At 40.0% G+C, this 13,138-nt stretch overlaps 1 protein-coding gene and 1 long non-coding RNA gene across 4 annotated transcripts in view; one reads left to right on the forward strand and one right to left on the reverse strand.

The window, feature by feature from the left end:
• Positions 1–3,068: 3,068 nt before the first annotated feature.
• Positions 3,069–4,117, reverse strand: LOC147322236 (uncharacterized). The gene is made up of 3 exons (XR_015131068.1): positions 4,067–4,117; positions 3,319–3,439; positions 3,069–3,193 (listed from the first exon to the last, which is right to left on the reverse strand). It is a non-coding gene; the product is annotated as an uncharacterized LOC147322236 (long non-coding RNA).
• Positions 4,118–4,315: 198 nt separating this feature from the next.
• The window catches only part of sh3kbp1 (SH3-domain kinase binding protein 1), a 45,991-nt gene continuing 37,168 nt past the window's right edge, over positions 4,316–13,138 (forward strand). For all 3 annotated transcript variants that reach the window (XM_086306710.1, XM_086306711.1, XM_086306712.1), the window contains exon 1: positions 4,316–4,667. In XM_086306710.1, the coding sequence (XP_086162836.1) occupies positions 4,664–4,667 (4 nt within the window). In that variant the 5' untranslated portion in view covers positions 4,316–4,663. The remainder of the gene's footprint in view (positions 4,668–13,138) is intronic.

Here is a 13,138-nt window from a genome sequence, read left to right on the forward strand (position 1 = left end):
CATCCAGTCAGTGTTTGTGTCTGCCCTGGTCCCACGTCTCTGTTCCCTCTGTAGTGCCTGCATGTGAGTCTGTGTTATGTGTTTCCTGTTTTACTTTGAAGGTCTCTGTCTTATCTCAGTGTGTTCAGGTTACGCTTCTTTGGTCTCGTCAGTTCTGATTTGTCCCAGCTGTGTTTCCCTCCTGTTACTCATTCCCTGATTGCTCCCTCTGTGTATTTAAGCCCTGTGTTTCTCTGTGTCTGTGTCGCGATCTACCGTTTTCTTAGCTGTGTGTTCTGTCATTTCTCCAGTTTAAGTTTGTTTGGAGTTTTTTCAGTTATGTTATATTTTTGAGTACCTAATTAAAGCCTTTTTGAGTTCACGTCCGTCTCCGGAGTCTGCACCTTGGGTCCTATTCCTGCCTGCACACAGCCACACCTAACACTCCCACTGTGACTATGGTTCATTAAATGACACCATTAAAAACAAAAAAACATTAACATTGATTTAAATTACTTAAGTGATGTAATAGAATTAAAATAGAAACGTAGGAGACTGAAGACGTAATCAAGTCGTTTGTGAAAATAAAGGTTCTTCTTTTTGATAACGATATTGAATTAGTTACAAATTCTGTATTGCCATTTAGCATAAAAGTAATAAAAAGGTCAAAAGTCAATATCATAGGCAACTTCATTGTCAATTCTGAAATATGTACAAAACATACACAGGACCGAAACATCATTTCCCCCTAACTAGCATGTGCAAGTCGAAGCTTATCATCGAGTTACGAGAGTATGAAATGTAGATGTGAACATAAATATCTGTAAGTATGAGTTATGTCGTTAAAAAGCTACTTAAATTATCAAAATTAAACTACTTAGTATGCAGAATAATCTCTGCCGATGCTATATTTATATATGTAAATGTTATTTTCTCCTGCTCCCTTTTTCACAAGGGGTTGCCAAAGGGCTTAGCTCTGCATATTTGAATTGGCAGATTTTTTTTAACCAGATGCCCTTGCTGAATGAATCATTATTAATGATGTATAAATATGAATGCATTTCAGTCCTACAATCCCACATACCATAGGGCAACGGCATTAGTCAGCATATCAAATGCATTTGAGAAGAGCTTTTGTATTTGATGCTTTTCTTTCATTTCAACTAAACATGTAATATTTAAGAATCCTTACTTGTTTCAAAATGTGTGATTTATTTATAAAGTTTTGGAATAATTAGAAAAATTAGTGGCTTTGAAATTGTAAATATGAATGACATTTTTTGACTTGAAAGATTTGCAGTAACCCTGACAACAATATTGTCAAGTCAATATGGGAAACAGCTAATAACATGTTGTTTAAGTACTACATTCTTTCCACATTATGATTTAATAACACAAGAAGACACAAAAATAAGCAAATCAATCAAAAAACTTGTTAAGCAGCTTGTTTCAGGTTCACACATAGCTAAAAGAAAAGAGCATAAGCGTCTTTTTTTCCCCTCTCTTTGAAGCTAAGCTAATGTTGGCTGGTGCTTCATGGTTGTCATGGTAATCACAGTAAATTTGTAGCATTCTCATCCAACCCTTGGCCAGAAATACTGAATCTGAAGATTAATTTGGTGTCTTACACAAAACAGGAGTGTTGTATTGTTTTCTTTTATACTTAATAATATATCACATGCCACTCTAGTTTACAGCAGATAGAAGCTTGCAGCACTGTATCCACAAAATCCCTCACACATGCAAGTCAAGGTCAGACAACTATCCCTGGCGTCACGAACACCTGAGATGCGTTGACAAATATAGTCTATCTACATTCATGTGAATGCCATTTCTGCGGCGTACTACAATTTATCATATCAGATCTCCTTTGTTGTCAGTAGAGCAGCTTGTTCTGTCAATGTACGCCAACTAAGTCACAGCTGATTGTGAGAAAAAATCCTGGTCTCTTTCTGTCCGATATCTGCTGCATCATTTCATCGCCCTCTTTCTGCTGCTGCCAGCACATTCTCCCCTACGTGTGGTTTGATCCAGAGAGGGCAACAGCACTGCATCAGCATGGTGTGAGAGAGCGTAATTATGTGTTTGATGGTGTATAAAAGTCTGAATACTGTCTCTCACAATCAGAACACTATATTACAGTCAGCATATTGTGTCTTTCACGTTAATTTTAGAACAGCCTTATTCATCAGCAGAGGCCAAAGGCAAGGTGGAGGTCTGGAAACACTCTTATTTCTTAGCAGGATTAAGCAAAAAATAAATAAAAAATGCCAGCCTGAATTTCATAAAAGTTGCTTGACAAGTTGAATATGGGCACAGGGAAAAACCCGTTATTTGCAGATACCAAATATGTCTTTGGCACTCGCATAGGCACAGGATGTGTTTTCCAAGGTTCTTCGCAGTTACAGTTGGTTGTCTAGAAATTTGAGCTTACACAGGTGTGAGACTTTGAGCTCACACCAACTTCAAAGGCTGTTGGAAATATTGACATATTTACTGAAACCCACATAAACTACCCAGATCCGGAGTGTTCTTATTTTTAGAGAAAAGGCATTTCAGAAAATGCTATTTTCCAAGTGAATCCATTTTTCCAAGTATTGAGGGATGAATGTGCAGATTTGGATGAATTGGTTACAGAAAATATTTATTTTATTTGTAAAATGATTGCAAATATAACTGTTATTTAATGTAATACAATGGTATTCTCTTTATGTTATTACATAAATATTTTTTTTCTGCATCCAGATTTCTTAAGCTCAAAATCCTAAAGATTGAGTAGGTTCAAACCTATCTTTCTTATGCTCTGTAGCACTTTTTAAGCATCAATGCAACGATGCAATGGCCAAACAAACAAGCAGAACAAACCAGTTGATAGTATTTGTCCAAGATGGAGCAGTAAATCAGAGGAAGCAGAAGATTACTGGATGGAATAAGGGGACTGTAAGATGTTGGTGGTCATCAACCCGTTTACAATTCCTCTAGAAATTCCCATCACCTACTTGAGGCGAGACTTGCGGCTCTGATCTAAACACAAATGACCTACTTTGTCAAACCCACAGTCCCTTGTGACAGTACATTTGAGAGGAAGATGTTCTGGTATAACGTAGCAAATTGCATGGAAGTAGTGCAGCAAGGCTTGAAAGAGAAAATCTTCCCAGGGGAATTTGCAAGCAGGGGCTTTGCAGGAACATCCACAATAAAACCACATAAGGACCTGGGGATGAAAGTATAAGTAAACCATCAAGACAACATCAGAGGTGGCAGAAAGCTGCAGTCAGCAGCTGCAGTAGAAAAGAAATGATCAATGTTGGGCAGGAAAGTGAGCAGACTGTGGAAAACCTGGGGTAGATAGTTGTAGGATCCCAGAACTCACAGAACACCGAGGATGTTGGGACACCCACTGACATCCCAAATAACAGGTTTTCATAGCTCCACAACCCTCCAACAGGTGCTGCCAACTCTGAATGATAGAGGAAGGGCAAGTTAGCACATCTGTAAACAAATAGGCCTCACCTGCTGTCTTTTATTGTTTCATTTCAGATCTAATGTGGTTGAATAAACAGTCGAAATTCTAAAATTTATGTCAAAGGTTTACATAACCTATCAGTAAAAGTAGTTAGAGTGTTCAGCTATATAATACACATAGAGGCAGTCAGAAATCCACCTGCACGCACTGTGCACACAATGATGTGAAAAAGCATTGACAGCATTTCGAAAGGTTTTTTTTGCGTTTTTGTTTCAGATCCAATGAATCTCAATATTAGACAAAGATGACCTGAGTAAATGTTGATTCAGTTTTGATATAACGGGAAACGGCTGTCCTGACCTACCTGGTCCCATGTGAAAAAGTCATTTTCTCCTAAATCTGGTTGTGCCACTCTTGGCACCAAGAACTGTTTGTTTGTTTGTTTGTTTTGTTTATTTTAATTTTTTTTACCATGAGGCGAATGTCGTAAATTTGAGGTATTTAAACAGGATTTTTATTCAAACTGGCTGTATGAGATGAAACTGCTTTAAAAGGTTTCTAACATAAACTTGATCAAATGTGGGAATCCTTCCATAGACCTCAGTTCTTCTCTTAACTTACCTGACTTCCATTCGTCGTTCTGATATTTACTGAAAAGTAGTCACATGTGATGTCAAAACAAAACAAGCAAAAAAACAAAAAACAAACCCATGTTACACTTTCCATTGCACTGCACAGCGCGTTTTTTGGGTGTTGGGATTTCCTGTCCCATAACACAGAATTTGTCCCTGCGCCATCTGCTCCGAGTACATCACGCGTGGTGCAACACATTGCGTCACAGCGTGTTCATAACGTACCCTCCTGCTGTGGCTAAATACAATGGGGAAGTCAGAGTTTACACGGTGCAATTGAAGGCAACGCGGGAGAGAGAGGGAGAGAGAGAGATTCGTTCATCAGCTCCTTTTCCGTCTCTGGTCACTCGCTCTGCCTCCTCTGCCGTGTCACCGGAGATAAAAAGAAAAAAAAAGAAAAAAAAGAGGAAGGAATATGGTTTCGTGTGACGCTCCTCCCGTTTCAGCAGCGCTGCTGTAGCGGATCTGTAGCACGAGCAGGAGGCTGGGGCTCGGTCCGGCGCAAACCCCCTTTATACCTGAAACAACCGCCTTCCCCGTTACCGAGCAGGCTGCAGGAGCACTACCAGCACACCGGGACACATAAATGGGTAAGGTGACGCTTTTTTCCTCTCTCTCTCTTTTTATTAGCTTGTTCTTTGTAGAAATTCCCAGAATAGCCTCCAGTGCCTCTGCGCATCTGGATGGGGACAGGAATCAACCTCCGGTCCAGATGCGCGCAGGGTTCAGCCTCTCTCCTTCCTCCCCACCTCACCTCCCCTGACGTCGCTCCATGCATAGCAGGGCTGTTTCGAAGGCGACCGCAGGCTCGGGGTTGTACTCTCGCACATCAGGCTTTATTCACGATTAGAAAGCCCGCGCGTGGGAGTTGCAGCGCGTCCGCACGGGAGCGATTTTAGGAAAGCAGCGCCGAGTAGCATTGATGAGTTGCAGATGTTGACACGTTTACATTCGCTCTCTGTCTGTCTGCCCATTGTGTCCCACGAAGTCTCCCCAGCTCTGTGGATGAAACAGGCCTTACCGTTCTCATCATCGCCATTATTTCCCACGGCACTGCGTTTTTGCACGCAATTCATGACTATTAATTACCCACAGAGTCCGCGGACGAGTAATCAATTACAAGTACAAATGAGCGGATTGTCTCACAGGCGTCATGCAGACTCGGAGGTTCAACTTTGGTTTCCATGCTACTTTCCCCCCTCTTTTTTAAAATCTCTAAAATAATTCCTTATATTTATTATTTGAACGGCTGACTCACAGATCAGCAGCACTCTCTACAATTCTGAGCAGTAATTAAGATATTTTGCAGATATTTTCCAGTTACATCCTATTGCTTTTAAATACTTTTTTTTTTTTTTAAATTGGAGGTCTCTCTCTGCAGGCACGTAAACAAACTACAAGGCTGACCTCAGGGGAAGCACGCTTATAAACAACTTTCAATGCTGGAATGCCAACTGGGGAAAGCAGTAAATTACCCCAGAGGCCCACAAATCCCTGTAGTCACTATGTTAAGGTGTTCGGCTTTTAAACAGATCATAAATATGGTGTAGGGGAAATGTTTACAGGTTAAGAATTCACCACTAACACGGTGCACAGTCTCTTAGTTCATTCTTTTTATAGGTTACAGGATGACTCATTCACACAAACTGCTGCTTAAAAGAGAAAAAGACAGTAAAAGAGCACACGGATATGACCTTTTTAAACCCAGTAAGCCTTATTGGTTAAATATATAACAAACCAATCTGTTGTTGTTGTTAATCCACTCAAGTTAAATTAAATAATTTTTAATCAGCCAGGACATGTTTGACCTTATAGCTGTCATTAAATCACTTTTAATTGTTCAAACATACATGCCAATTAAGTAGCATTTAAGGTGGGTTGGAGTAGGCTTCTTTTCTCTGGAAGAAGACACTGTGCTGGTAATTTTTATACAGTATTGTAGCCCTTCATCCATGGTTGGGTTTTGATTTAGCCATGTGTTAAGAGAAAAAAGCATATTCTCAGAAACTAGACAGTGGTTTTTTTTTCAAAGCTTTAATAAAAAAAAGGGTATGAACCTAACCTCGCCCTTAACTGAAGATGGATCGGCATCGATTTGCTGCACGTTTACAGGTTAAGAATTATTATTAAGTTAATTGGTTAATTACTCAACTCCAAGGTATTGTCCTGAACTACACCTGGAGTATTGTGTCCAGGTTTTACATTTACTTTGAACAAACACCAGGGTGGTCAAATATGAGAAACACCTCTGAATGTACAACCTGAGTGCCAAATATGGTTTTTGATGATTAACATATCAATAACAGCCTTTATTGAAGAAGTGCTAGAATGATTCAATTAGACCGAAACCTAACTCTCTGTGACCACCTGAAATGTAGCATTTTGCAAATGTTTTCTGGTTAAAAAGATAGTTAGCTGAGCAACCAAGGATATCAAGTTTATGTATATATAGTGCAGTCAACTGAAAATCCTGAGTTATGATAACTTTAGATAGCTCGCCTCTTGTACATTTTGTAGCTCAGGCCACTGGGTGTAGTTCCTAAGTGACACTGTGTGCCAAGGGACTCTAAACATCGTAAGTATTTTTAACTTAAGCACTTGAATTCGTAATGAACTCATTAGTGATGTTTAATTTGACAAACATCTAATCACCCTTGGATTGAGCAGCTTAAACTCAGAGTATGTCATCTCTTAGTTAGGTAAACATAAAAACCTACAATTTTTATAACGTTTCAGCATCAGTAAACAAGTATTTGTATATTTAACTGCGTTTATTTACATTCGTAGTTTCACTTCATATTTTTCTCTGGGCATCTACACCCCCATTCTGCAGTGGCCTTATAGTTTGAGAAAGCTTGCGTGCTTACTTGTTTGCGTGTTCCTGCACACATCGTACAAAATGAAGGCCCAGACATCAGGCTTACAGTGGATTGCAGCTTTGTGTAATGCTTCAGTTATCAGGGAAAAAATAAAAAGTGTCAGACATTCTTCTCTTTAACCTTCAGAGGCTCAAAAGTGTAGTAATAAAAAGGCTTTCTTTCTTCTTTTTTTTAAAGTCTTTACATTTTGTGCATTCAACCATTAAACACAAAGACAATAAACTTGTTAATATATGCAAGTTTCACTACTGCCATTATGATACTGTTTGGCCAAGAGCTGTTTCACTTTTGTCGTCTGAAACTGAAAAGCTTTCTCTCTCTTCCTGCTTTTGTTGCCAGCATTGCTCACCTACGCTAAAACCCCAAGAGGAATGCACTTGGGGGTTATCACTGGGAGTTCTGGGAAATGAGAGCGCTGAGAAAGGGGCAGCTCGAGCTGGGGGTGAGATTAATAGATTTTTATCACAAGATGCGCTCGACAGCAGAACGATGAGCGGAAAAGCGGCTGGAATTTCTCTTTAATGTGGGGGAATTTGCTGAAGCCTGTGATCTGATCCACAGTTGGAGTGGGTGGCTTTGACTCCCAGTGGGCTCTGGTCCAGAGTGAATGTTTTACAGAGAGCAACACACAGCTGCTCTTGACATCATCAGCCACAGCAGCACTGAAACTCACCCACAACTAAACACAAGTCCGCTATTAACCAGTGAAGTGGCTACACAGCTTTGCAAAGTTCACTGTGTCTGCATGTGTTGCTTCCTCTTATCTAAACTGTCTTCAGCTTTTCGGGGTATGCTGCGGGCCCATCTCGCTTCTTGTGCGAGGGTGTATTTCTTGACCGCTTGAGTGGGAGTTTTATTTTGTCTGCAGGCTTTCAAATATTCACTCTTGTCTTCTCAAGGCTTTTTGTCAGTCTCCTTTTGCTCTGTACTGACAACGTATTACCAACTGCATGAGTATAGAACAGACAGACTACCACAGTCGATTAATCATTTCTTCTTTAAAACATCTCAAAATCGTTTGAAACTTCGGTTACTGTCACTCATGCAACGAAAATGTGCAGTTAGGAAGAGGAAGAGAATACTTAAACGTAATTATGATTTTGTCTGATATCTGCAGCTGATGTCTAAAGGCTGCAGGAGCATTAATTGTTAAGCTGTCAAAAATAGACTTCCTGTAACCAGAATCGCCTAAATTAACTGTAATTTTCACTGTTTCTCATCAAGAGTTTTATTGCATTTCATGGCACAGTGAACAATGACAGATACCCAACTAAGCCTCATGGTCTGCACTTGCATGGTGATTTATGACTAAAAGATAGACTGTATATAAAAGATAGCCCTGCTATTGTCGATATGGTCGCTACTGTCTGTTGAATTATGGTGGTTTCACTAAGATGCAGACAGATAAATAGTCACTTGTTGGGTGTTTGTAAATGATTAACCTCTGATAAAAACTGCACTGCATTATCGCCACAGGCTAAAGTGATGCTCGCTGTGTGTTTTCCCCTTATAGCTGACAGGTTATCTGGATAAGAAACATATGTTCTGTTTATTTGCAGTTTATGCTCAGCGCTGTTTTCAGAGACAGACATTGGAAATTTTTGGAAAAAGCAGTGGTTCTTGTGTGTCATTGTCTGACTGCTTTGTGTGGAGGGCTACATCTTTGGCTAGCTTTTCAGTTGCTGTGTCACATTTTTGTATTCGAGAGTGCAGTTCTAAGGTTTAGGTAATGCTGGCATCTTATTTAGTAAGATGTAACTATATACTCTCTACAGAGGTAGCATGTTAGTATTTCTCTTATTGAAAAAACTGGAATGCAGACCTCATCGCTGAGAAGTCCAGTTCTGCAATTCATATTAGGAGAAGTGACTTGTAGTAGATGCCTAGTTGTCAGGTAGAAAGCTAGCTGTCACGCAGAGCTACCATGCAGCTAATACTTTAATGGGTGAGATAAAAAAAAGTAGTTCTTGTAGTGGGAAATAACCAATCCAGTCCAAAAGTATTTCTCTAAATGTGCTTTTTAACACTCTTAATGTGGAAGTCTATGGGTATTTACAAACTGGTCTCAAGTGGCTATTAGAGGAACTGCAGTTGTTGTCACTGATAAACATGTGCCACTTAACGCCATGTAACACATTGCTGCAAAAACAGCAGCAGTGTTATCTTTTATCATCGCTCTCATGGGCCATCAGACGAGCTCCCTTCATTGCCCTCTTGGCTCATTAGTTTTCTTTTCCCAGTCAAGCAAAAAACATGTATTGTTTCTAGAAAAGTGACAAAGGAAATCTAGATAAAGCCCTATTTTTTGAAACAATGATTCAAGTTCATATTCTGACTTCCTGCTTTTGAGACATATCAAATTCATCTTTAGAAAAACATACACGTGCATTATAATTCCCAAATTGTATAGCTGCACCAACACAAGCAAAAAAATCTAACAAAGTTAGGTGTAATCTTTGTGCGTGTGGTATTACCAAGGAATTTTTATCTTAATATGTTATCTTTACAAGTCATTGCCGACATTTGAAACATGTCCTTGCTATCTCAATCCTCCTCACATCTCAGCATGCCATCCAGAGGTCAAACGAGGCGACTCCTAATGGGCTCTTTAACTAAAATACCCCCTGCAGCTGCCTGTATTCTTTTGGTTTTGGTGTTTTGGTGTTTACATATCTAAATACCCAAACCAATGATGTGTTACTCTAATGGGAATAAACAGTAGCTTTGCTGGGTCCTTTTAGTGCCACGGATTTAGCACAGAGGGCGGTGCATAAAGAATGTGTTTGTGGTACTGAAGGACTGTGTGATCCAGAGTAGCAGTGTGGTTTTTTGATGGGTTTCTTAATAGAGTTTGCACAATAATAAGGAATAAACATTATTAGACTGTGAGTGACAACTGGAACAATATATTTAATTTAGTGAATTTCCCTATTACGCCTTCTTACCTCATCTCTCTTTCCTTTTTCACTGTTTCCTGTCCGAGTCCGTCAACAGGCCCAGTTCAGGATAACCTCTACAAGTTCCGACTGGGCTAATTGGTGATCAGGACTTAAGCTAGTTCAGACCCTGAAGTTCCTCAACAAAACAACAAACAATTTCACCATTTTGCTTGCATAATATGCAAGCAAAATGGTGAAATTGTATGAACAAAACAAAAAGGCATAGCCAAAGATGGTGGGTAAGGCACTTCTCTCTGATTGGTATGTGTGTGTGTGTGTGTGTGTGTGTGTGTGTGTGTGTGTGTGTGTGTGTGTGTGTGTGTGTGTGTGTGTGTGTGTGTGTAAGTTTGTGTACGTGAGAAAAATATCTTCTTCCCCCTTTCTTTTTTATGTGCTAAAAAAATAAAAGACAAGAGCCGAACATGGGATCACGAGGTAGGCCGTAACAGTGGACCGTAATCAAGACACAACCACACAAAGACCTGTAGTAAAAAAAGAAGGAAAGAAGGCAAACCACACACACAAACACACAGAAGAGGGGGATTATAAATGGATAATGTTTAAGGAGTGAGGAGTGGGATAATTAATGTATCGTTAAGCACTCAGCTTTTGTATAAACAAGACAAAGGGAGCCGAAGACAAAACCCGCCACATCCACAGCCACAGCCTGTTTACCCTGCCGCCATCTGGCAAGTGAAACACAAGTATCCGCTGCCGAAACACCAGACTTCGGAGCGGTTTCTATCCCCGTGCTTTGAGACTGCTGAATTCACCTCCCACACTTCAATACGGAAATAGTCTTTTTTTTTTTTTAAACAACTTAATTAATAATTCAGTTATCTTTATTTTCATCTGTGTGTAGCAAATCAAAAGTGTCTTATACAATCTATCTTTGTGTAAAGATCATTAAGGAAATCTTGAACTTGAATCTGCTTCCTTTGCTGCTACATCAAGGCTTTTTTGTACTGCATTACATTCAGATTTTTTTTGTTATTCCAAATGTCGCCCTCAGATTGCTCAATTATGGAGTGTTTCCACCCTTCAATAATATGCGTACGTATTTAATTTTATCAAGTTAAAGTTGTTTCCCTTTCAACACGGTGGGGACTCAAATCCCAGCAGATAACTTCCTCTAGCTCTGTGTGTACGCAGGGATGTCAGTGTGCAGGTATACAGCTGCCTGAATTGGACTTAACTGAGTTAAGCCCTGTACGCGGGACTGAGTGATCTCCTTTGCACCTCAGCTGCTGTCGTGCAGTTTTCTGTGTGCCACAGATAATCAATCCAGGCTGTTTGCTTTGTAAGCTCATATCTCCACTGGAGGACTCTGCTCTTTCTGCATAGCTTCACATGTGACGGCTCTTCCTCGGAGCCCATTTGGCGTTAACGTTGTGTCACTTTTAACTTGCACCCATCTTTGCACTCGGTGATGTGCAGAGCCACAAGCTGTCGCCCTCTTCAGCGGGGCTTGGTGGGTGTACTGCAGTGCCTTGCCCTGTTCTGCCACTCAGTTCTACTGTAATGCAGTTTGCAAGACAACTGCCATGAGCTATCAACTCACAGAGCGCACTTCTCCTTACTGAACAACCTGCCACTTCCCCACAAACATTACAGCTGAGATTAGTAAAAGAAAAACACGTCCACGTCGCTGTCTCAGCTGCGACTAATCTGTAGAGCTACCTCAAGCCAGAATCATATCCCCCCATCTGAGCAGCAGACCAACTTGGACTACAGTCGTCTGTTGTGTCTCGTGGATGCCTTCCTCCTTCCTCTCAGTCACACCCTGACCTTCCACTCGGCAAAAGAAGTGTCTTAGTTGGTCTGGTGTAAACCTTTTATGCATTTAATGCTATATATATATATGTGTGTGTGTGTGAAAGAGGGTGTTGGGGGGGTGCAGTCCTTCTGAGTCATAGCAACCCCCTTATACTCTTGTTCCCATGGTTACCGAACCCCTGAAACTCCCCTATTGCATCCCCTCAGTTTGCTGCCTACACGGTTTAGGCCTCAGCAGCCGGTGCGTGTGTGGGTAAGTGTGTGTAGAGAGCTGGCCTTAATAAGCAAAATGTGATATGACACATAAGTGCATTTTTTACAAGTATTAACAGCTGCACAGGCAGTCACAAGATGCTTCTGAGCGTGTGAAAGTGTGAGGTAGTGTGTTAGATGCTTTGAGGAAACTAACATAGTGTGTGTGTTATATGTTTTTATGTTACTGTTTCAAAGTTAACGATCTCAGAGAATTGGGTAAAAGATATTTTGCCATATTACAGTCTTCAGTATGCCGTGCATTTCGACTTATTTATATCTTGACATCTGAGTGCTTCCTGTCAGTGCACAGCACAGGCGTGTTTTTTTTTTCAAGATTTCTTTAATGGGGTGGTGAGAACAAAAAGCCTCAAAAACCTCAAACAAAACCCTTCAGTGGATATACATTACAAGGATGTAACAGTATGGCACTGAAGTATACGAGTCATCAAGGTTATGTAGCTTATAAGATTCAGTCATGTTTAAATCTGTTGAGTGGTAGAACTTCCTGTGTTGTATCAACTTTACCTTTGGAAACTGTGTAAGGTGGGCAGTGGACCAAACAGCTGTGATACATATTAGTTTCCAGAACTGGGTAATATATAGTTTATATAGTTTTTGTCTAATTAGCACATTAAGTGAGTAAAGTAAAGCTTACTTGTAAAGCACTTTTGATGGACACCAAGAGAAAAAAACAAACAATAAAACCAATAATTTTTTAAAATCAGCTTTTAATAACTTATCTGAATCAATGAAACAAAGAGATGAGAATAATTTGTAGTACAGTTTGGAGCTACGGCCCCAAAGGCCCAATCTCTGTGTTTGTTTTAAAATGAGTACGATGCACCAGCAGTAACCTCTGCTCCGAAGACTAAAGGGATCAGCTGGAAGAGTAGACCAATAAAAGCTCTGAGATATACTGAGGTCCTCACCATTCAAAGCTTTAAAGGTTAAAGCAGTAGGTTTAAAAGGAACTCTAAAGCTGACAGGAAGCTCCGATCTTAAAATCTGAAGGATCTTAGGTTTCGTGTTTATTTTATCTTATATGCCGTTGCTTTACATTGTTTTGATATGTTATATTTTAATTTTTTGTGTTTTATTGTGAAGCACTGTTTGATTTTTTGCTGTGCCATATAGGGAAGTTTTACTTACTTACTTTTAGATTTTGTCCAATTAGCACAAGAGGTTTGGTAGGACACAATTTTGTTAGAGGCT

The sequence above is a fragment of the Aulonocara sp. 'chitande type north' Nkhata Bay genome, linkage group LG9 (assembly GCF_057382095.1).
Source record: "Aulonocara sp. 'chitande type north' Nkhata Bay isolate Kocher_YH1m ecotype deep benthic linkage group LG9, A_spYH_male_GT1.1, whole genome shotgun sequence".
Taxonomy (NCBI): domain Eukaryota; kingdom Metazoa; phylum Chordata; class Actinopteri; order Cichliformes; family Cichlidae; genus Aulonocara; species Aulonocara sp. 'chitande type north' Nkhata Bay.